Source organism: Engraulis encrasicolus, chromosome 1 (genome assembly GCF_034702125.1).
Source record: "Engraulis encrasicolus isolate BLACKSEA-1 chromosome 1, IST_EnEncr_1.0, whole genome shotgun sequence".
NCBI classification, from domain to species: Eukaryota; Metazoa; Chordata; class Actinopteri; order Clupeiformes; family Engraulidae; genus Engraulis; species Engraulis encrasicolus.
This window is the reverse complement of record NC_085857.1, coordinates 7,560,042-7,580,890: the sequence shown is the minus strand read 5'-3', so window position 1 is coordinate 7,580,890 and position 20,849 is coordinate 7,560,042. Positions and strand designations below refer to the sequence as shown.

Below are 20,849 nucleotides of genomic sequence, written 5' to 3'. Positions count from 1 at the left end.
GTAACATTTTGCATCTACTGTGTTCGTAGTGTGATTGAACATTCAGCGTGACCCTGACTCCCAGTGAGCTAGCTAACTAGCGTCCTAGCGTTCATGTCTCTTTGAAGACTTTTTGGCCCTTTAGCGAGTGCAGTTGATGAGGTCTTTATTGAGTCTGCTCGCTTTGATGGGATTTCATTTTTTTTTTTTTTACTGTTCTCCAGACTTTCAAAGAGAAAGGAGATTAAGGGTAGAAAACGAAAGGACAACGACCTTCCATGCAGCAACCCTGCTGCAAGATTATACCTACAGAGACAGCGGTGAAAATACACAATTTTTTCTTTAATTCAAACTCATAACTGTTGTGTTTTGTATGGATTGTACCAGCTGGCTTTACCGTCTTGGTTGTGCTAGAGATGTGCTGATAGACACATCAGGGTTGGCACAAGGAACGCATATGACATAAAAGCACTATTGTTTTTTGAGTATTTTTGGGCCTTTATTGGTTATTATGCGACAGGACAGTGGAGGAGAGACAGGAAGCGAGTTGGGAGAGAGAGACAGGGAAGGAACGGCAAAGGACCCGGGCCGGGAATCGAACCAATCCAGGTCACCCGCATATGGTACGGTGTGTAAATGTGCTGCGCCACCGCATCCCGGAACACTAATGTTTTTTTTTTATTGAGGGGAGTGGGGTGGGGGTCATGAGTACTACTTACACATTTTTGGTGCAGGCAGCCGGTTCCTCTAAAGTTGAACTCGAGAGGGAGATTTAAAAATAATAAAGAATTAAGACACATGGATAAGGCTGCCATCAGGGGAAGATCATCTATGGGTGAAGAGTGGAGTGGAGATCAAACAGTTAGTCTGTGTGTGTGTGTGTGTGTGTGTGTGTGTGTGTGTGTGTGTGTGTGTGTGTGTGTGTGTGTGTGTGTGTGTGTGTGTGTGTGTGTGTGTGTGTGTGTGTGCGTGCGTGTGCATGAGAGAGAGAGAGAGAGAGAGAGAGAGAGAGAGAGAGAGAGAGAGAGAGAGAGAGAGAGAGAGCTTCATGTTAAGTTTGTCTGTGCGTGTGCGTTGATAAGTAAAAGTTTAAGTTATTGGGAGGAGAGAACTTTTCAGAGTTTGGTTGGCGTTGGCCTGGGACCACAAGTGGGGCAACAAACCCAGAGAATTACAACATATTTCTACAGATAGTTATTATGCCACAGAGCAGGGCTGGACTGGCCATCTGGCATAGCAAGCATTTCCTGATGGGCCCTGCACCCTCGTGGGCCCCTATTGGCCATCTGGCATAGCAAGCATTTCCTGATGGGCCCTGCACCCTCGTGGGCCCCTATTGGCCATCTGGCATAGCAAGCATTTCCCGGTGGGCCCTGCACCCTCATGGGCCCCTCACTCAGGGATGCCCAAATCAAGAGCTGGGTGCGGCCAGGAAACCACAAGATTTCTATAACAAAGATTATCGAGCCCATGCGTGGGGAACCTATGGCCTGGGGGCCGTTTACAGCCCGTCTTATCCGGCACCCGATATCATTTTAATATTAAGCAGTTACTGTACAATACTATACTTTTTTCCCTGCTCTAACGACAACGACAAGATGCATAGTGACGTAACGTAGGCCTATTTTGACGCATTATTCAAACATTTAATAGCCTCTGTATGACCATGTTTGAAGCCTGATAGTAGAAGAAAACCCTGAACCTGTAACACTTTCTGAGATAAGAATAACCTAATGGCTAATTACTATCAATGTTTTTATTTTTGCAAACTCTGTCGAGCCTGAAATCAGGCATGGGGCCTGAATACCATCAGCCCTGATTATTACACGTGAAATCAGACACTTTGGGGCCCGACCATATCCTGGAACAACTATTTTGTCACTTGTTTAGTCCTTAAGATTCTGGCCTTTCAGTGCCCTACCATTTTACAGTATTGTGTTAATGTGTTACTATATTTTTTGGGTTGCAACAGGTGCATAGACTGATGAGAATCAGAAAAATGAATGAGGTGTTTGTATTCAACATATACTTCATGATGCAGGTTAGTCGATGTGAATAACTCCCTTATGTAGAAGAAAAGATGAGGTCTTACTCTTTTAGAATAGAATTTTGAACTGTAAGGGTGAAAATAGTGAAAAAAAAATCTTAGGATACCGATCTCAGGAGTACTCCAGCACTGCTTGACAGGACGTTCTCCCTTTTAGTTAATATGAAGAGCAATAGACCACAAGCACACAGCGCTTTCATTTGAAAAATATAAAACTTTAATAAAGGCTACATCTCTTAATAATAATTACAATAATTATAGGTCCATGTAAATCTTTAAATGAAACTCTTTATATAATGTATATTTTACAGTTTAGATAGAACAAAAAAACAATGTACAAAAAAAAACAAAAACAAAAAAAACAATGATTACAGAATATTAAAAGCATAAAAATATCTTTTCAACATAAAGCCCTTGTAAAAACCGAGGGAAGAATAGACCCTGAATCAGGGTAAATACACGGTATCGTCTCCATGTAGGCACAGGTGCTGAACGAACGAGAGGAACCAGAACAACATTACATCATCGTAGTGTCTCTGCAGCTTGCGATGCACCATTCCAACGTGTACACGAGGGGGTATATTCCAGACAGCAGCTTTACAGTCTATTACCTGCGTATGATAACGCGGCAGGGCAAGTGGTAAATCAACTAATACAAGTGACCTGACAAGTGGCTCTGTCTGTTTCAATTGAAGATACAAAATCAAAGTCTCTTCCATTAGATGGTTAACTGTACGTCTCACTCTGGGTTAACTTATATCAGCAGGGGCAGATACTGAACCACGTCATTAGATTTACCCCTCAGGAGCCACGACTTGTGACTCCAGGGGTGCATTTCTCGAAACCGAAGTTGCTTTCTACATTAGCTACTTTGTTGTTTTCAATGCATTTTCACATTGGCAACTACCGAAGTTGCTAACAGGCTAACAACTTCTCTTTTGAGGAATGCACCCCAGGAAGCGGGGAGAGGGTGGAGCTGTAGGGGGACTGACATTCTGAGAAGCCCCGGTCTTGTTGTCAGTAAAGGGCACAGGACTTGAGACCATATGAGGGGTGAGGGGTGGGGGGGGACAAGGCCAATTGTTTTTGGGGGTGGTGGTGGTGGAAAAAAAGAGCTCATGGATGTTGCATGTTTGTTTGTCATGATCATTATTCTTCTTATTTTTGATTTCACAGCATTGTAAACACTCTCTTGTGGACTGCTGGGCGGATGGCAAAAACATTTCTATAGCACTTAACGTTTCCTCCTCACTGCTTCTATATATGCTGAATTCAGGTAAATTGGGCCACCTTTTTTTTTCTTCTTTTTTTTTCTTTTTTGCATATAAGCGAATGGCCCAAAGTGGCCCAATTTACCTGAATTCACTTATATTCTTCTCCAATTCCCACACCTAAACAAAAGGCACAAAGGAAAGAGCTCTGATTTTGGGGACGGATGGATGGACGGGGTATGGCAGGGGGGGTAGGGGGGTTGATTGGTGAGGGGTGTAGTGGGTGCGAGCTGTCAGTATCAGTATTTAAAAAAAAAAAAAAAAAAACGTTTAGAGCGGACGTGCTCATTACTACGCTTCTGGAATCTTCTCTGCCTCTGGTCTCCCGACACTTTAACCAACTGACTGACATTAGCAGAGGTAAACGATGGCGGCTGCTCCTATAGTGTCAGGCTGGCTGGGTGGGTGTGAAACTCGAACCAATCAAGCTCCAGTTTTTGAGTCAGTCATTAGTCCACAGGGTGTAGTAGATCAATTAACCTTAATTGATCAATCAATTAACCTGGCGTAAAGATCCAGCACAAAAAACACAACTCTCCTCTCTATCCCATGACTCTGAAAGCAGCTAGTCCCTCAATTAGGACGTGGGGGAGTGTACATTTGCAGGGGTTGGGAGGGGAATAAGGTCGAACAATTTAATAATAAATACTCAATAATAAACTTTTCTTTTAACAAAATACACATAATTAATAAAAAAAACAATTCCAAAATAATAATTTAAAAAAAAATCCAAGTGACAACATCTGTGGTGAATACATGTAAATATACATAAAGGCCTGTATGTATATGCACACGTATGGACATTTCAACATAGGTTTTTTTTTTTTTTAGTACAGCAGGTTCCATGACCATGTCGGTGTTGTCCATTAGACATGGCGCAGGGGCTTCTGCTTGTGCATTTCACCTATCACACCTCTCCAAAACAAACAGTCTTTGTCTTCAGTGGTTAAAGTCAGAGTGGAGGGGGCCTGTCTGGTCTGGGAACTACAGTACCCAGAATCCCATTCCCTAACGGGTCTAAGGCTGAGGGTTGAATAAGGATGTTATTTTTTTTTTGTCTTCTTCTTCTTCGTCTACTTTACGGATCTTGCTCCTCCACTCTTCAGAGTACTTCATTGTTTAGTTGTTGTGTCCTTTTTTAGTGTTTGTGTTTATTTCCTTCAATAGCTTTACTACTATGTGTCCTGCCTGCAGTCATTTGTTTGGATATATTAACTTTGCGTAGCTTAGAAGACGACTGGGGTGCTGCCGAGTCCAGTAGAAATGTCCTGTAGTGGTATTGTAGTGTGGTGTACTGTCGTGAAGTGTGGTGTGGTGTGGTGTGGTGTGGTGCGGTGTAGTGTAGTGTAGTGTAGTGAGTTGTTGCCGTTTGGGGCTTGCAGGTGAGGGTGGGGGATGGGGGGGTTGTCGGTCTTCTTCAATTCCGCCAACGCCGTTTTTTGCGAGATTTAGTCCATCCTCTCGACTTTGCCCAGCACTTTGCCCTCGTACATGGGCAACACCGTGCCGTCGTCCCACACCTCCTCGAACACCGCGCCGCACTCAAACTCGTCACTGGGCCTCTTGAAGTAGTACCTGTCAACGAGAAGAAGAAGAAGAAGAAGAAGAGGGGGACAGAATGTTAGCTCGCTGATCTGAAATGCTCTTCATCACATTGCATTACAAGTCTCATATGTGCTGCATTACAATGCATCACATTACATTACATTACATTACATTACATTACATTATATTACATTACATTACATAAAATTACATTGCATTACATCACATCACATTACACAGCTAGAGTAGATGCAGTGGACCCACACTGAGTTTAGCCAGATAGTCTGTTGATGACGTGGGTCTAGTGAGGCTAAGCTATTATGATTTCGTAGCAGGTTAGCGCTAACTGCTGTCCATTCATATAGCGTAACACTATCCTGTCTATCTGGGTGTAATTTCGTCGTCCTTCTCAAGTCTCTAATTTTCACGTAGACACAAAAGGCAATATGTCTCAGAGGGTTAGAAAAACAACAACTAAACTGCAGCCACAAAAACATACACACGCACACACACACAGACATGCACACACACACACATACAGACACACACACACACACACACACACACACACACACACACACACACACAGACATAGACACAGACACACACAGCGTGGTAATACTGGTTGTGTCTGCAGAGAGAGGGAGGGGGGCTGAACAGCATGATGCACGGGGCCGGTCCGGAGGCCCTCATTAAAGCTGAAGGGTTAATTAAACACTGTCTGAGCTGAAGGCTCTGCTCTTCTCGCCTCTTAACGCTCGGCAGCCGCGTGCCGCCTGCCACTGCTAGCCGGCCGCCAGACGCACGGACCCCTAATTGTGCGTGCTGTCAAAAGTAGGGCCTGTCGGTCCGTCACATGGACTGAAATTTCAGGTGCCTCGGAGTCTGCACACACACACACACACACACACACACACACACACACACACACACACATGCACACACACACACACACAGACACACACACGCACATGCACACACACACACACACATTCTGCCCTCAGTCAACCTCTTTAGCGAGAAGCTTTTAAGAGGCAACCAGAGTGAGTGTCTAGCGGCGGCACACTCCTCTCAACTCATCTTTTTGATTAATTGTATTAAATGCGAGACTGCGAGGGGTTAGTGGAGCGAGGGTTAGCGGAGCGAGGGTTAGCGGAGCGAGGCTACGCCGATCGGAGCGGAAGAGGGCTGGAGATTGGGGTTCGAGGGTGGGACCTTACTCTTAAAGTAGTAGAATGAGAAGTTAGTAGAGAAAGATAAAAAGAGGGAGAGAGAGAGAGAGAGAGAGAGAGAGAGAGAGAGAGAGAGAGAGAGAGAGATGCAAAAGAAAAGGAGGAGGGGTAAAAACAAAAAAAGGAAAAGAAAGCCGTGGATTCAATTTTTCGGGGTCTGCCTTCGTTCCTAATGATTCCGCGCTCGTCTCTTTCAACAGAGGGCAGAGCAGCAGGGGAGTTTTAATGACTGGCTTTGTAATGGAAAAATGCCTCTCCTCTCCTTTCCTCTCCTCACCGCGCCATGTGTGGCTGAGCTGTGCGCTCGCTCTCTCTCTCTCTCTCTGGCATTCCTGAAGCGCTTTTTTATGAGCTAAGCTGACAAAGTCATACAAACAATGTGTGTAAAAAATGTGTTTTTAATGCTTTTTCCCCTCTACTCGTTTTTTTTCTTCTTCTTGTTTTTTTTCTTCCTTTGTCTTAAGTGTTGCTGGGTGCTCTCTCTCAGTCTCCCCCCCCCCCAAAAAAGCATTAATTAAAGACAAATGGCTGGTGGAGGAGGTGGGTGGAGGAGGTGGGTGGAGGAGGTGGGTGGAGGAGGTGGGTGGAAGGTGGAGTGGGTCTAGGAAGAGAGAGAGAGAGAGGATGACATCATTCGTGCTTAGGGGGGAGCAGTGGAGTGAGGAGAGGAGAGGAGGACGGCCATCACACACACACACACACACACACACACACACACACACACACACACACACACACACACACACACACACACGCACACACACACGCACACACACACACACCATGCGTGTTTAGTGGGGATCCGTGGAGTGAGGAGAGGAGAGGAGGGAGGACAGCTATTTCCTGAATGGGTGTCATCTATTTCTCAAGAAAAGGGGCACATCCATACAAACCCAACGGGTTAATCCGGAGTGATAAACCGGTGCGTAGAAGAAGAGACGAGGGTGTGAGTGTGGGTGGGTGTCAGTCATTCACAAACAGTGAGTGAGGGAAAGAGAGAGAGAGGGAAAGGGTTGGGGGGTGGGGGGGATCCTAGATGTGCCTTTCCAGTGGAACATGGTTTATGTGGCAAGCTTTTTTCTCTCTCCCTCTCGTCTTTGCAACATCTGGCACAAACACTGCGCTGGCAGCGGCCGCCTGTACTGTTCTGTGTTGAACGGCTGCCATGTTGAAAATTAAGCAGTTTCACACATTGGGCGCCAGGCAACCGAATCAAATGCCTGCTGGCCTGGCTCTCCAACTAACAGTCCCCTGCTCTGCTCTGCTCCTTTCCATTCAGAAGTTTGTGGCCAAAAAAACGTTTTTTTTTTTCAGGTTTATTGTGACACCACTGTCCACGAGCCCTCAGTACATCTAAGTCTCACTCTACAGTGTACACGTTATTTTGCCAAACGTCGTTGTGACACACAGGTTTACTGTGACACCACTGTTCTCAAGCCCTCAGCACATTTAAGTCTCTTTAAAACACTGCTCTCTCCTGTGTAGTATGAAGACCCTCAAAAGAAAACAAAATCACAAAGAGAAAGTTGAGCAGCACATGGCCAAGTGTAGAGTGGAGTGTAGACCCGAACATAACATAACACTCAAGGTGTTGACCTGACACTTGATGTGTTGAATTCACACTACAAAATCAAAAGTCTATGGCCACAAAAACATGGTGGAGTGGAGTGGAGTGGCCAGACAGGTGAGGTGTTTCTCGAAAGCTTAGCTGTTAGCTAGTTAGCAACTTGGGTAGTAGATGCCAATGGGAAATTGCATTGCAAACAAGAAAGTAGCTAATGAAGTTAGCAACTATGGTTTCGAGAAATGCACCCCAGGTGAGGTGTTTTTTCTCCCTGTGGTCCAGAGGCATCTGCATGTGAGTCTGCTTGGTAATAGGAGGCCCTTCCCCTTCCCCTTCCTCTCCTCGTGGTTCACTGCCCTCTGAGAATGTGACATCGCCCTCGCCTCCCCTCCCCTCCTAAACCCGAACCCGATCCCCCGATCCCCCTCTCCTCTCCTCTCCAGTCTGACACACACAGTGATCAGAGCTAAAAGGCGCATGAAACATTTCCGGTTAAGTCTTGAGTCTTTTTTCTTGTGGGTACGTGTGGGGGGTAGGTGGGGGGTGTGGTGTGGGAGGCTATTTATGTGGTCGACTGACGGCACTCTAAATCGAGTGTGGGAACTCTAGTCCACGCTGAAGTAAAATCACATAATCATTATTACTATCACCGGTACAACGAATAGTATTACTGCTACTACTACTACTACTACTACTAATATCACTACTACTAATACTATTACTACTACTACTACTACTACTACTACTACTACTACTACTACTACTACTGCTACTACTACTACTACTACTGCTACTACTACTACTACTACTTCTACTACTTCTACTTTTACTATTACTACTACTACCAACATTACTACCTCTACTACTACTACTACCAACACTATTACTATTACTACTACTACTATTACTCCAACAGTGTAATCTTGTGTTATCTTGTGTTGTGTGTAGCTGAGTGAGTGAGTGAGTAGGGAAGTGGTGCCCTTGATGCCGCCTGCAGCCCCAGAGGTAGGTAATCCTGATCCAGGGAGGAATGTTTGTATGGCCCGAGTGAGCAGAGAGAGGGGAAAAGGGCCCTGCCTGCCTGGTCGGTCTTCAAAGCCTTCTCCTCTCTTATTGAGAAAAGCCTTCCCCTCCGCATGGAAATCACCAGCAGATGTGACTGAGACACTTGGCCTCCAAAACAGCAGACCCACTAACCCCCCTCCTCCGCCGCCCCCAGACCCACTGACCCCCCCTTAGCCGGCCACGCCTCCCTGCCCGATCCCACTAACCCTACCCGGGCCCCGCATCCCTACTTCCCCCCGCCCCGTCACCCCCCACTCACCCCTGACCCCCTTCTCTCTTCCAAAATACAGGGAAAACAGTCCTTGACACACACAAACACACACACACACACACACACACACACACACACACCCACACAAACACACACACACACTCACATGCATGTGCGCACGCATGCACACACACACACAAACATCAACCTCTCTTGCAAATGCATACATGCAACGCTTGAATAGAATGGCATATTCTAATCTGAACAAATTGTAAACGTGCATACAGTACGCGTGTATGCCATTTGATCAAAATACCATAAAGGCAAAATTATTCCTTAGAGATGGCTTTAAAAAAAAAAAAAACTTGAATAAAAAGTTGCCTAGTGTCTTCCATTAGCTCCCTGGAAAGGATTCTAAATCTAAATGGACAGCTCTTTCATTTTCAAACCACTTCATTTAAAAAAAACACCAACACTCCCTTCTCATTAGCACAAATGGCTTAAATTACAAAAAAAAAAAACTTCTGAGAAGGCAAATCCCTGACAGTTTGCGGGTTGATGTGAAGTGGGAGGCAGGAGAGAGGAGGAGAGAGAGGAGGCAGGAGGAGAGAGGAGGAGTGAGGAGAGAGGAGGAGAGAGGAGACAGTAGAGAGGAGGAGAGAGGAGGAGTGAGGAGAGAGGAGGAGAGAGGAGACAGTAGAGAGGAGGAGTGAGAGGAGGAGGGCTGCGTGAAGGAGGAGGCAGGAAGAGAGAGGAGGAGTGAGGAGAGAGGAGGAGTGAGGAGTGAGGAGGCAGTAGAGTGGAGGAGTGAGTGGAGGAGGGCTGCATGAAGGAGGAGGCAGGAGGAGGCAGGAGAGGAGGAGTGAGGAGGCAGTAGAGTGGAGGAGTGAGTGGAGGAGGCAGTAGAGTAGAGGAGGTGCCGCGTGCTCAGCTCACCTGTAGTTGCCCTTCTTGCGAAGCTGCTCCTTGAAGTGGCCGAGCGTCAGGCTGTGTGTCTTCATCATGCGCCGGTACGGGATCTCCTCGCCGCAGAAGAAGTACGTGACCACCAGCTCCGAGGAGCCCGACGACGACGACGGAGCAGCAGCCGGCGCCGCTACCGAAGACGAGGACGAGGATGACGACGGTAGTAGTAGCAGCGGTGTTGATGACGAAGGTGCCTGCGGCTGCGGTTGCTGATGCTGCTGCTGGACTCCGTTGCTATGGTTACTGCATGGCTTCTTAGGCTCCTTCCAGCTAGAGGGAGGCGAGAGGGGGACAGGAGGGGTCATCAACATGGACATTCACATTTAGGGGTGAGTTCAGGTAAATTGGGCCACTTTTTCCCCATTAACTTATATGCAAAAAAGTGGCCCAATTTACCTGAGCTCACCTACTGTTATTTAGGAGGACACATCAGCTCATGAACATTTATGTGTTTTGCGTTAACATTACACTTACCTGACACTTTTATTCAACGTGACATACAGTAATATAGGTGAAATGTAATTTGCTACAGTCCCAACTAGAGAAGGTCACTTTAGCCGTGGGATTCGAACACGCAACCTTCTGATTAAAGACGAGACTCCCTGACGCACAGAAAACAGGAAGGATCACCGTACACTGGCTGGTGGACTTCATTTGGCTGCTTTTTATTTTATTTAGGAGAACAACGCGTTTCGCCTTGCGCTTCGTCAGGTTCACTTTCAGACTCCCGGACCATTAGGTCGCCGTGGCTGGTGGTATATACAAGATGTATATACAGCAAGGAACCCACAGCTCACGCCTACAGGAGCTTCAAGACAGAGACAACAAGCGAGAGAGACGGGGGGACGAAGCTCAAAGTCTTCAAAAACTCTCTTTTCACGGACTTCCAAACCGTTGTTGAAGCGGACTGTGATGAAAGCTAGCTAGCCCCGCCAGCCTGTTGCCTTGGTGCGGGTCAGCCAATTTAACGCTAAAAAACACAGGCAGGCAGTCCGTCAGGTGGCAGAAACCAGGCTTCAAACGCAAGCACTGCCGCCGTCAGGCGTCAGGCAGTGGAGAGAAATAGGAACGAAAAACACCACAGACAAAGCCCAGGAAGTAGAGGAAGAGGAACACTACTGTACTGCACTTGTCTAGATGTGACTGGAGAAAAATATGTCTCGTGGCAACAATAATTTGAGGGAGGCTTAGCTTAGTTCGATTGATGCATCATGCAGCCCGTGACAGTAAAAGAACAGTGTGGTGGTAAAAGCGTGTGAAAGATTTTTTTTCTTTTTTTTTCTTCGAAACACTATGCTGCGCTGTAAGATGAGGAAGACACAAAGACACGTACTCGTCTGTTGCAGGAAGGCTGGGACTGGCTGGAACTCCTCCGTTCGCGTTCCCGTTGGTGAAAGGTTGCGGGTGGGCCCTGTCTCTTTGAAGGCTGCTGCTGGGTAGCGAATGTCTGCTGCGGGAGGGAGGGATGTCAGAGACGGAGAAACAGAACTAGGGATTAATTCTCATTTTCGGGCTGAAACACTTTTTTTAGTCTGACAGCAAAAGCTGGAACACAACAAAAAAAATCTGACAATCACAAATAAAAGTTACTTCAGAACAAATGTGATAGAAGAAGAGCAACAGACGCCCATATTCGGAAAGTGGGGCTGCACTAATGTATTCTCGCAGAGACTTTTGGAGAGTTTTGAGAAACTTTTTTTTTGAAAATGAATAAATATAACGGTATAAAACAAGCTATGAGAGACACAGAACTTAGCGTGCTAAGCCCCCCGCATTTGGGCTTACATTGCCCACGTGGACCACGGTTCGACTCCGGTCGGGGTCATTTCCCGACCCTGCCCCATCTCTCTCTCCCAGTCATTTCCTGTCTACTCTCACACTGTCCTATAATAATAAAGGCCAAAAAGCCCCTAAAAATACTTTAAAAAAGAGAGAGATAGAGTACTTTTGGGGTTACCTTTGTTTGGGGGGCTTGGAGACTTCTTCCAGACGCCGACAGGCCTCCTCGAGTTGTGCCAGAGTGTTGGGAGGGGGCAGGGGGGGCATGGCGGGGTCTTGGATGAAGGGGTGGCCAGGGTGGTGGTGGTGACGAGAGGTGGCGGGATTAGGCACGATGCCGCCTCCACCCCAAGATGGCGTCCGCGAGGGAAGAGTTTTGGAGGGCGCGTCGGTCTTCTTCACGCCTTGAGTGCTGTGAAGGGATCCGACAACAACAACATTTAATCTCAGACACTCACAACTCCCAATGATGGCATTTGCAATTAAACTGACAAATTAAAATGACATTTAGAATCTCTACCAACAAAACGGTTGACATTTCTTAATTTGAATTCATTTGATGGCTGTAAGTTCTATCTAAAAAAACCTGATCCGTTCAACGTGTGTTTGTTTACTATAAAGAATTTTATATAAAACTGAATTTGTTCTGATGTTTTATGTCTAACACATTCCATTGCACTTAGCTGACACTTTCATTTATTCAAAGCGACTCACAAGTATTATTTTTCAGGGTATTGGTTACAGTCCCAGGAGCAATGTGGGGTTAGGTACCTTGCTCATGGACACTTCAGCCATGGATGGAGAAGTAGGGAGAGGTCAGGGGGGATTCGAACCGACAACCCCTAGATTGAGTAAGGGGTCTTACACACCAAGGCGGTAAAGCGTCGCGGACGGCCACGTTTTTTACCGGCGTCGGTGAAAATACATTGAAACCTATCTGTCCTTGCACACCAACCGGCGGTAGTCGGGCGTCAGCGGCGCGGGAGCCGGCTCCGCGCCGCGCTGCATTTGGAAAATAGAACTCGAGCGTATTTTTCACGCCGGCGACCGGCGGTGTCTCATTCAAATGAATGGCAAAGTAGCATGCTAGCTTTGGCTGTGGCTAGGGTTTTGAATAGGACTGGCCGCGCACGCCGACGCTGTCAGTGTGCAAGGCAGAGAAAAGCACGCCGGCCAAAACTAAGCAGAAAGACCGCGTCCGTCCTGCGACCGTTCCGTTCCGCCTTGGTATGTTTTGGGCCTAACACTCACCTGTGTGGCTTGTGTCGGTTTTGCCTCTCGCTGTCCAGTATCCACTGCCAGACGGTGTGTGAGCGGTCGGTGCCGTCGGAGGGCAGCTGAGGGGAGGTGCTTCCCTCTCCTCCTCCTGCGCCTCCTCCTGATAGGCTGACGCTGCTCATGCCATCGCTGGCCTTGCCGGGCCGCTTGGACAAAGTGCTGGAGCGCCTACAGATGAATGGAGAGGAGCGCAACCACAAAAGAGGACAGTAAATATCGATGCCACTCACACTCTCTTACAGGCCTTTGCACGCTTTCATACTCAAACGCACACACATGCACATGTACACGCTCGGACACACATGCATATAGCATTATCAAGCACAGTCAAAAAAAGATCTGACAAGGAGAAAGGCAATATTCCTATATATTCCAATATTCCAATATGCTGAGCATGAACAGAGACACAAAGAGAGAAGACAAGACAAGACAAGACAAGACAAGACAAGACAAGACAAGAGGAGAGAAGAGAAGAGAAGAGAAGAGAAGAGAAGAGAAGAGAAGAGAAGAGAAGAGAAGAGAAGAGAAGAACAGAGAAGAACAGAGAAGAGGAGAGAAGAGAAGAGAAGAGGAGAGGAGAACAGAGAAGAGAAGAGAAGAGAAAAATGACAGGAGAGGAGGAGAGGAGAACAGAGAAGAGAAGAGAGAGATGACAGGAGAGGAGGAGAGGAGAACAGAGAAGAGAAGAGAAGAGAAGAGAAGAGAAGAGAAGAGAAGAGAAGAGAAGAGAAGAGAAGAGGAGAGGAGAGGAGAGAAGACAAGACAAGACAAGACAAGACAAGACAAGACAAGACAAGACAAGACAAGACAAGACAAGACAATCATCCAGTACTGACCCGGAGCTGAACTCGGCCGGGCTGTGGCAGCGTTGGTAGCTGGAGTAGTCAGAGGTGGAGCCTGCTGCGGTGGTGGTGGTGCCATTGGCCGCCGGGCACATGCACTGGGCCACACGCTGCGCCGCCTCCGCCTCCATCTGCTGCTTACTCTTGGCCGCCGCCGAGGGGGACGAGGAGGAAGAGGGGGAGGAGGTGGAGGAGGAGGCCGCCGCGTGGTGGTGATGGATGTAGTGGTGGTGGATGTGCTTGGTGGACTGTCTGCCCAGCGACACGGAGCCCTTGCCGGGCACGCCGTAGGACGAGGGGCTGGCCGTGCCCAGGAAAAGGTTGTTGGGGTTGGTGGCGTGTGCCGAAGTGGTGGTGGAGGAGGTGCCGCCGGCGCCGCAGCGCTCGGGCGATTGGGAGCGCGGGGAGAAGCGCGGGACGGGGACGCCGGGCGACTGGCAGCCAGGTGTCTTGAGGACGCGGGACAGGTGCTCGTCCAGGATGGCCTGGGGGTCCTCCTCGCCGCAGGAGGTGCCCGAGGGGGGGGGCAGGAGGCCGAGCGGGTGGGGGTGAGGGTGGTGGGGATGGTGGGGGTTGCTGCTGCTGCTGCTGCTGAGCATGTCGTTACTCTCGTCCCTCTCATCCTCCTGCAAACACACACACGCGCACATGCGATGTTAGGCTCTACGAAAAGTTACATTTATGTTTCAAAAAACAGCGCTCGCATCTTACTGCAAACACACACACACACACACACACATAGTGAGAAAAGTTAAGTTTAAGTTTCCAAAAGAACCCTCTTGTATTGTGCATCGTAATGCATCGCCCACTGCACCCTTAGATCATATGAAGCTATGTAGAGAACTCCCTCCAACACACACACACACACACACACACACACACACACACACACACACACACACACACACACACACACACACACACACACACACACACACACACACATACACACACACACACACACACACACACACACACACACACACACACACACACACGCACGCGCACACACACACACACGCACCATAAGTTCTCCTTCACCCTCAACAACAAGCAATTGGCCACTAGAGTTTTGCTAAGCTCCAGCTATTTAAAGAATTCTAAGTATGTCACAAATCACAAAGTTTGGGGGCTCCAAGAGACAGGAGACAAAGAAAAAAAACTTTTTTCTCTTTGGCTGGCAGCACTTGATCCACTCTATCAGACAAGACAGCGGCGCATCAACATTAAGAAAGAAATCCCTTTCCAATTGAACAAAGAGAGGAAAAGTTGATCGCAACTCTTAAGTTAGCAGCTAACTTCCTGACACCAAGAGAATAAGCGTTGACGACGTCAGAAACTACAACAAAGTTCCAAAAGGCCTGCTATAAGATGTCGTAAGTAAGTTTATCAAACAAAACAATATTAGATGTCGAAGTTTACCAAACAAAACATGTTCCACATATTCCAGATGACCTGGTTATTACCTGTCTGGTATGCCTGGTTGAATGATCAGCCAGTTGAATCAGACAGGCAAAACCAGGTCATTTGAAATACGTACGACTGTACGACTGTAGTAACTAACGAATCCAGGACCCTGTTTCTTGAAAGCATCGTTGCTAACCAGTTAGCAACTTACTAAGTTGTGAATGGGAAATCACATTGGCAACCTAGTAAGTTGCTAACTTAGTTAGCAATGAAGTTGTCGAGAAATGCACCCCAGGCCAGGTTCGCATCCTTCACATCCTAGGAGTAGGGCCCACTTGGAAAAGAGGCAACTAACTGCCTCGATGTGACTACCCTAGTCAGGGGTGTAGTGGGCGTGGTACGCGGGGGTACGCAGTCCACCCACTTCTCCTGAGGTGAGATTTTTTTTTTATTCTGTCCGTGTTTGAATACAAAAAGGGGGTTGACATGATAAGTTGGCTAATTAACTGATGACGTCACAAATCGTGTATCCCCACTTTACAAATCCCCACTACACCACTGACCCTAGTAAAATAAAGGAGAAATAAGGTTGGCCATGGCTGATGTTTTTGAGGGCACCTCCTCCTCTCTCACCTCCTGGATCTGCTGTAGTCGCTCCTCCAGGGAGCTCAGCGTCTCCTGCTCCCTCCTCAGCTTCTCCAGTCGGGAGATCAGCTGAGCGGCGAAGGCCGACGGCTCCACGGGGGTCATCTCCCTCGGTAACCGATGCGTCCTCTGCAAGACAAAAACGGAAACGCACACATGCCATATGCCACAGGTTAGCATTAGCTTCGGACTGAGTTTTATTATTAAAGTATTAGCCTTTACTGTGAATAGGACAGTGAAGATCCTGTAAGGATTAGTGGGAGAGAGAGAGACGGGGTAAGGGTTGGGAAATGACCCAGGCTCGAACTCGAACCCGAGTCCACACTGGTATGTAAGCCCATTCGTGTTATGGTGATTTATTCTATTGCATTTTTTAATTCTCCTCTCCTCTCCTCTCCTCATCTCTCCTCTCCTCTCCTCTCCTCTCCTGTGTTCTCATCTACTCTCCTCTCCTCTCCTCTTCTCTCCTCTCTCCTCCCTCTCCTCTCCTCTCTCCTCCTCTCTCATCCCTCTCCTCCATCTCTCCTCCCTCTGTCCTCTCCTCTCCTCTCCTCTCCTCTCCTCTCCTCTCCTCTCCTCTCCTCTCCTCTTCCCATGCCCGTGGCCCCAGGCAGCCACAGCCGTCAGCCCGAGAGCAGTTGGTCTAGCGCAGAGGCACCCCCGCTTGCTTTGCTTACCACCACCACCTCCCTCCCTCCCTCCTCCTCCTTTCTCTCCCTCCCTCCCTCCCTCCCTCTCTTTTTCTCTCTTTCTTCAGTGCAACCGTGCCATCAGCGCCCCGCTCTGAAGTCAGCTAGCTTCAAAGGGCCCTTGTCAAACATCAAACACACACCAGGGGTGGGAGGGACAGGGGCTTTAAAATCTTGGAATAAAAGCCAGATAGACAGAAAAAAAGAGGACGACTGTGGGGGATGAGGAGGAAGGAGGGAGGGAGGGAGGGAGAGGAACGGAGGGAGGGAGGCGGAGAGAGGGAGGGAGTGGGGGAGAGAGGGACAAAATTAAAAGAAAAAGAGGAGGAAGAAATAGAGGAGAAAAGAGAACAAAAAGGAAACAGAGTGAGGGAGGCAAGAAGAAGAAGAAGAAGAAGAAGAAGAAGAAGAAGAAGAAGAAGAAGAAGAAGAAGAAGAAGAAGAAGAAGAAGAAGAAGAAGAAGAAGAAGATTGAGAGATGTCTGTTATGTGTGTGTGCACCAAGGAAGAAGAAGGGGATGCTGGGAAATATGGGAGTCAAATACTGCTGAGATCTGAGGCGGGAATCAGTTATTATCCCCCCCCCCCACTGGATGCAAAAGCCGAGCCACCTCCTCTTAAGTACAGTAGTCGTATTATTCCTTCAACTATATATATGTGCCACCCGCTTTTTTATGTTGTTGTTTGGCGGACTTGCTTTCTTGATTTTTTTTCTTTTTTGTGCTTTTGCTTTTTTTCCCCCTCCCCTCCCCTCCTCTCCCCTACCCCCCTCCTCTCCTCTCCCCTACCCCCCTCCCCTCCTCCCCCCTCCCCCCCTCCTCTCCTCCCCCTCCGTGCGTGTGTTCCACCCATCTCTTTGTAGAGGCGATGAAGGCGCGCGGGAAAGAAGAAAGAGTGCGAGGCGGCTAGCTGCTGGCAGGAGTCTCGTCTGCTTGCCTCGCCTGCCTGCATGCCGCACGGAGCTCCCGCTGCCTGGAGCCCCCCCTTTCCCATTGCATCTTGGGAGAATGGGGAGCCATCTCCAAATCAGGGGGGAGACATTAAAAAAAGGAGAGCAAGTGGGAGAGGATTGAACAAGAGGAACAGAGGATAGCGAGATAGCGCTGCTTGCCACCATCCACCCACCACCACCCCCTACACAATACAACACAACACAACACAGCACCACCAAACTCCAACTCCAACCTCATGCGCTCTCCAGCACCCACCCACCACCCCCTACACAACACAACACAACACAGCACCACCAAACTCCAACTCCAACCTCATGCGCTCTCCTCCATTCTCTCGCTCCTTACTTCACCCAACATCCAACATCCAACGCCCAACCACCCAATCCCATTTCTATCAGACAAAAATGCACACAAACACCACGCAACACCATTATCTTCTGTCTTTTCAATCCAACAGCAGCAACTCTAGGTGTTTGTTAAAGCTTGCTGACAGGCTGGCTCACAGAAAACTTCCAACTCAATGGGTCCTTTTCCCCTCTTCTTCAAGTGACACAACACTACTTCCAACACCCATCCCCCCTCCTCAGCTCAGCTCTAGAGGAACCACCCATTGCCCTCGCTAGCTTCTAGAGGAACCACCCATTGCCCTCGCTAGCTTCTACAGGAACCACCCATTGCCCTCGCTAGCTTCCAGGGGCCAACTAAGATCTAGTAGTCAATGGGGAAATTCAGCAAGAGGGGGTTCATAAAAACACAGAGGAGAGGAGAAGAGAGAGGAGGGGAGAGGGGGAGAGGGGGGAAACGACAGGGATCTCTAGATGGGAGGGTGGGCTGAGTTGAGTTGGGGGGGGGGGGGGGGGGCGTCCGAATGGGGTGTGGGCTTCCCTGTTGGAAGTTGCGACAGAAGGAGCCACACAAGCGGCATTCATCTAGACCCCCCCCACCCCCCCTTAAAAGGCCAGTCCTGAGGGCCATGGGGGGGCCGAGCTGACTGCTGCAATATCAACTCCGCTGCCATTGACGGCCACTGACCACTTGACCTCTGAATTGAAATGATCCTTGTCCCCCTCTTTATGTGCATAACGTTATTCTTTTTTACCCCCCTCTTAATACTTCACCTGCATCTGGCATGAAGCACATATATACAAAAGTGTTTGTGAGTTGTGGGGGAAGGGGGAGGGGGGAAGGGGGAGGGGGAGGTGGGTGTTTTTAAGTTGGGCCAGCTCACAGTCGAGTTTATTTTTGACATCTTTTGATAAACCACAAGAAATGGGGTGTGTGTGTTGGAGAGAAAGAGAAAGAACAGGATAAGAGAGGGGGAAAATATGCTAATTCTGCCTTTTATTTACTGACTTTTATATGACAATGAGCGAAGCCAAAAGAATGTAGTATTCTGTCACAACACTAACTCCCAGAGGAGGAGGAGCAGGAGGAACAGCAGTAGATTGGAGAACGGAAGAACAGGAGAATGTAAGGAGGGAGAGAGAGAGAGAGAGAGAGAGAGAGAGAGAGAAATAGAAAGAGAAAAAAAGAGAGCGAGAGAGAGAAATAGAAAGGCAGAAAAAGAGAGAGAGAAAGCGAGAGAGAGAAATAGAGAGAGAGAAATAGAGAGAGAGAGCAAGAGAGAGAAAGAGAGACAGAGAGAAACAGAGATAGAGAGAAAGAGAGAGAGAAATAGAGACAGACTCAGAGAGCGACTCTGAGACGACAGGACAGAGGCATCATCAGAGAGAGTAGAGAGAGAGAGGTTCCATTGGCCCATTGTTTCCTGGTTCTATTATGGCCCCCCTTAGGCAGACCTTGGCAGACCTAAGGACTGTTCTATTCAATGCTAGGAGCATTATGACACGGCCCTTTAGGCAGACCGGAACCTGGTCGCGTTAGGTGCCCATAGAAACCTATTATGTTGGCATATCTCTATACTTAAAGAATCTCTGGCATCAGATCAGTCTTACCGGGAAGTGTGGGAGGGAGACCTGGCCGTTGATCTTGACGCTCCGGTTCATCTCCCTCTGGATCTGTTTCCTGCTGCCCAGCTTGTACGGCGGGATGCCATCACTGTGGAACAGAAGAAGAAGAAGAAGACAGAAGAAGACAGGGTCAGCTTTAGAAACAAATAAGGAAGCCACACTCAGTCAAACACACACACATAAATCCATGTTTGTATGGGGGGATGCCATCTCTGAGAAAGAGAAGAAGAAGAAGAAGGAGACAGAAGACAGAAGACAGGGTCATCTTTAGAAACAAACAAACAAACAAACAAACACACACACGAAGCCCGGAGTGTCAGACAACAAGCCAACACAAGACCAAACCACCACAGCCCAGTTTGTAGGGGGGGGGGGGGGGGGGCATCAATGTGGAGGAAGGACAAGACACAGGGTGGAAGAGGAAGAGGAAGAAGACAGGGTCATCCTTAGAAACTAACGAGCCACCTCCAGTCAAACATACACACATAAAGCTCAGAGTGTCCGATCGTTTGCCCAGTTTGTACGGGGGGATGCCATCACTGTGGACGGAACAAGACAGGACACAGGGTGGAAGACAGTACAGGGTCATCTCTAGAAACAAACAAGCCACATAACAGTCAGTCAAACACACACACACACACACACACACACACACACACACACACACACACACACACACACACACACACACACACACACACACACACACACACACACACACACACACACACACACACACAAAGCCCAGAGCAAAGTCAGACAGACAACATCAAGCCTCCGCAAGACCAAACCAAACGACCGACCACAGCACACCTCCGGGGCAGAACTGAAATAATGAGCTGGTAGCGAAAACATAAATAAAAGTACTAACACAGACCCCGTAAGAGTCTGACTGTACTGCAGGTCATTGTTTGAATTATTTTTTTTAAAAACTGTCACATTATGTCCAGGACATGTAAACAGTCAAACAAATATTGATGAAACAGCTAATGGTGACGTTCCCGGCATTTGGAGTAGCAGAATCAAAGAACAGAAGTTCTGAAAAAGAATGTAGCCAACACATCGTGGGTGTTGTGTTATAGACAGCAATACCCGGAGACAAAGGGAGCTGGGGTGAATTTCTCAAAACCAAAGTTGCTAACTACAGTAGCTACTTTGCTGTTTACAATGCATTTTCCCATTGGCAACTACCGAAGTTGCTAACAGGCTAACAACTTCTCTTTTGAGAAACTCACCCCTGCTTTGTCTCTATTCGTCGGTGACCCAGTGGCTCCACTCCTACACACCTGGCCTAAGGAGGTGTGCAAGAATCCTAAAAATAGCACTATAGACAACAATACCCTAAAATGGGAAGTCACTCAAGGGGACCCAGGTTCAAATCTGGCCCGGTTCATATCCCAATCCTA

The 20,849-nt window shown here is 48.1% G+C and overlaps 1 protein-coding gene across 3 annotated transcripts in view; it reads right to left on the bottom strand.

Moving 5' to 3' along the window:
• Positions 1-2,258: 2,258 nt before the first annotated feature.
• LOC134446836 (axin-2-like) overlaps positions 2,259-20,849 on the bottom strand; it is a 33,820-nt gene continuing 15,229 nt past the window's right edge. For all 3 annotated transcript variants that reach the window (XM_063196138.1, XM_063196145.1, XM_063196129.1), the window contains exons 4-11: positions 19,429-19,531; positions 15,820-15,960; positions 13,774-14,405; positions 12,911-13,105; positions 11,838-12,071; positions 11,214-11,330; positions 9,851-10,150; positions 2,259-4,872 (exon numbers count right to left, since the gene is read on the bottom strand). In XM_063196138.1, coding sequence (XP_063052208.1) covers positions 4,746-4,872; positions 9,851-10,150; positions 11,214-11,330; positions 11,838-12,071; positions 12,911-13,105; positions 13,774-14,405; positions 15,820-15,960; positions 19,429-19,531 — 1,849 coding nt within the window. In that variant the 3' untranslated portion in view covers positions 2,259-4,745. The remainder of the gene's footprint in view (positions 4,873-9,850; positions 10,151-11,213; positions 11,331-11,837; positions 12,072-12,910; positions 13,106-13,773; positions 14,406-15,819; positions 15,961-19,428; positions 19,532-20,849) is intronic.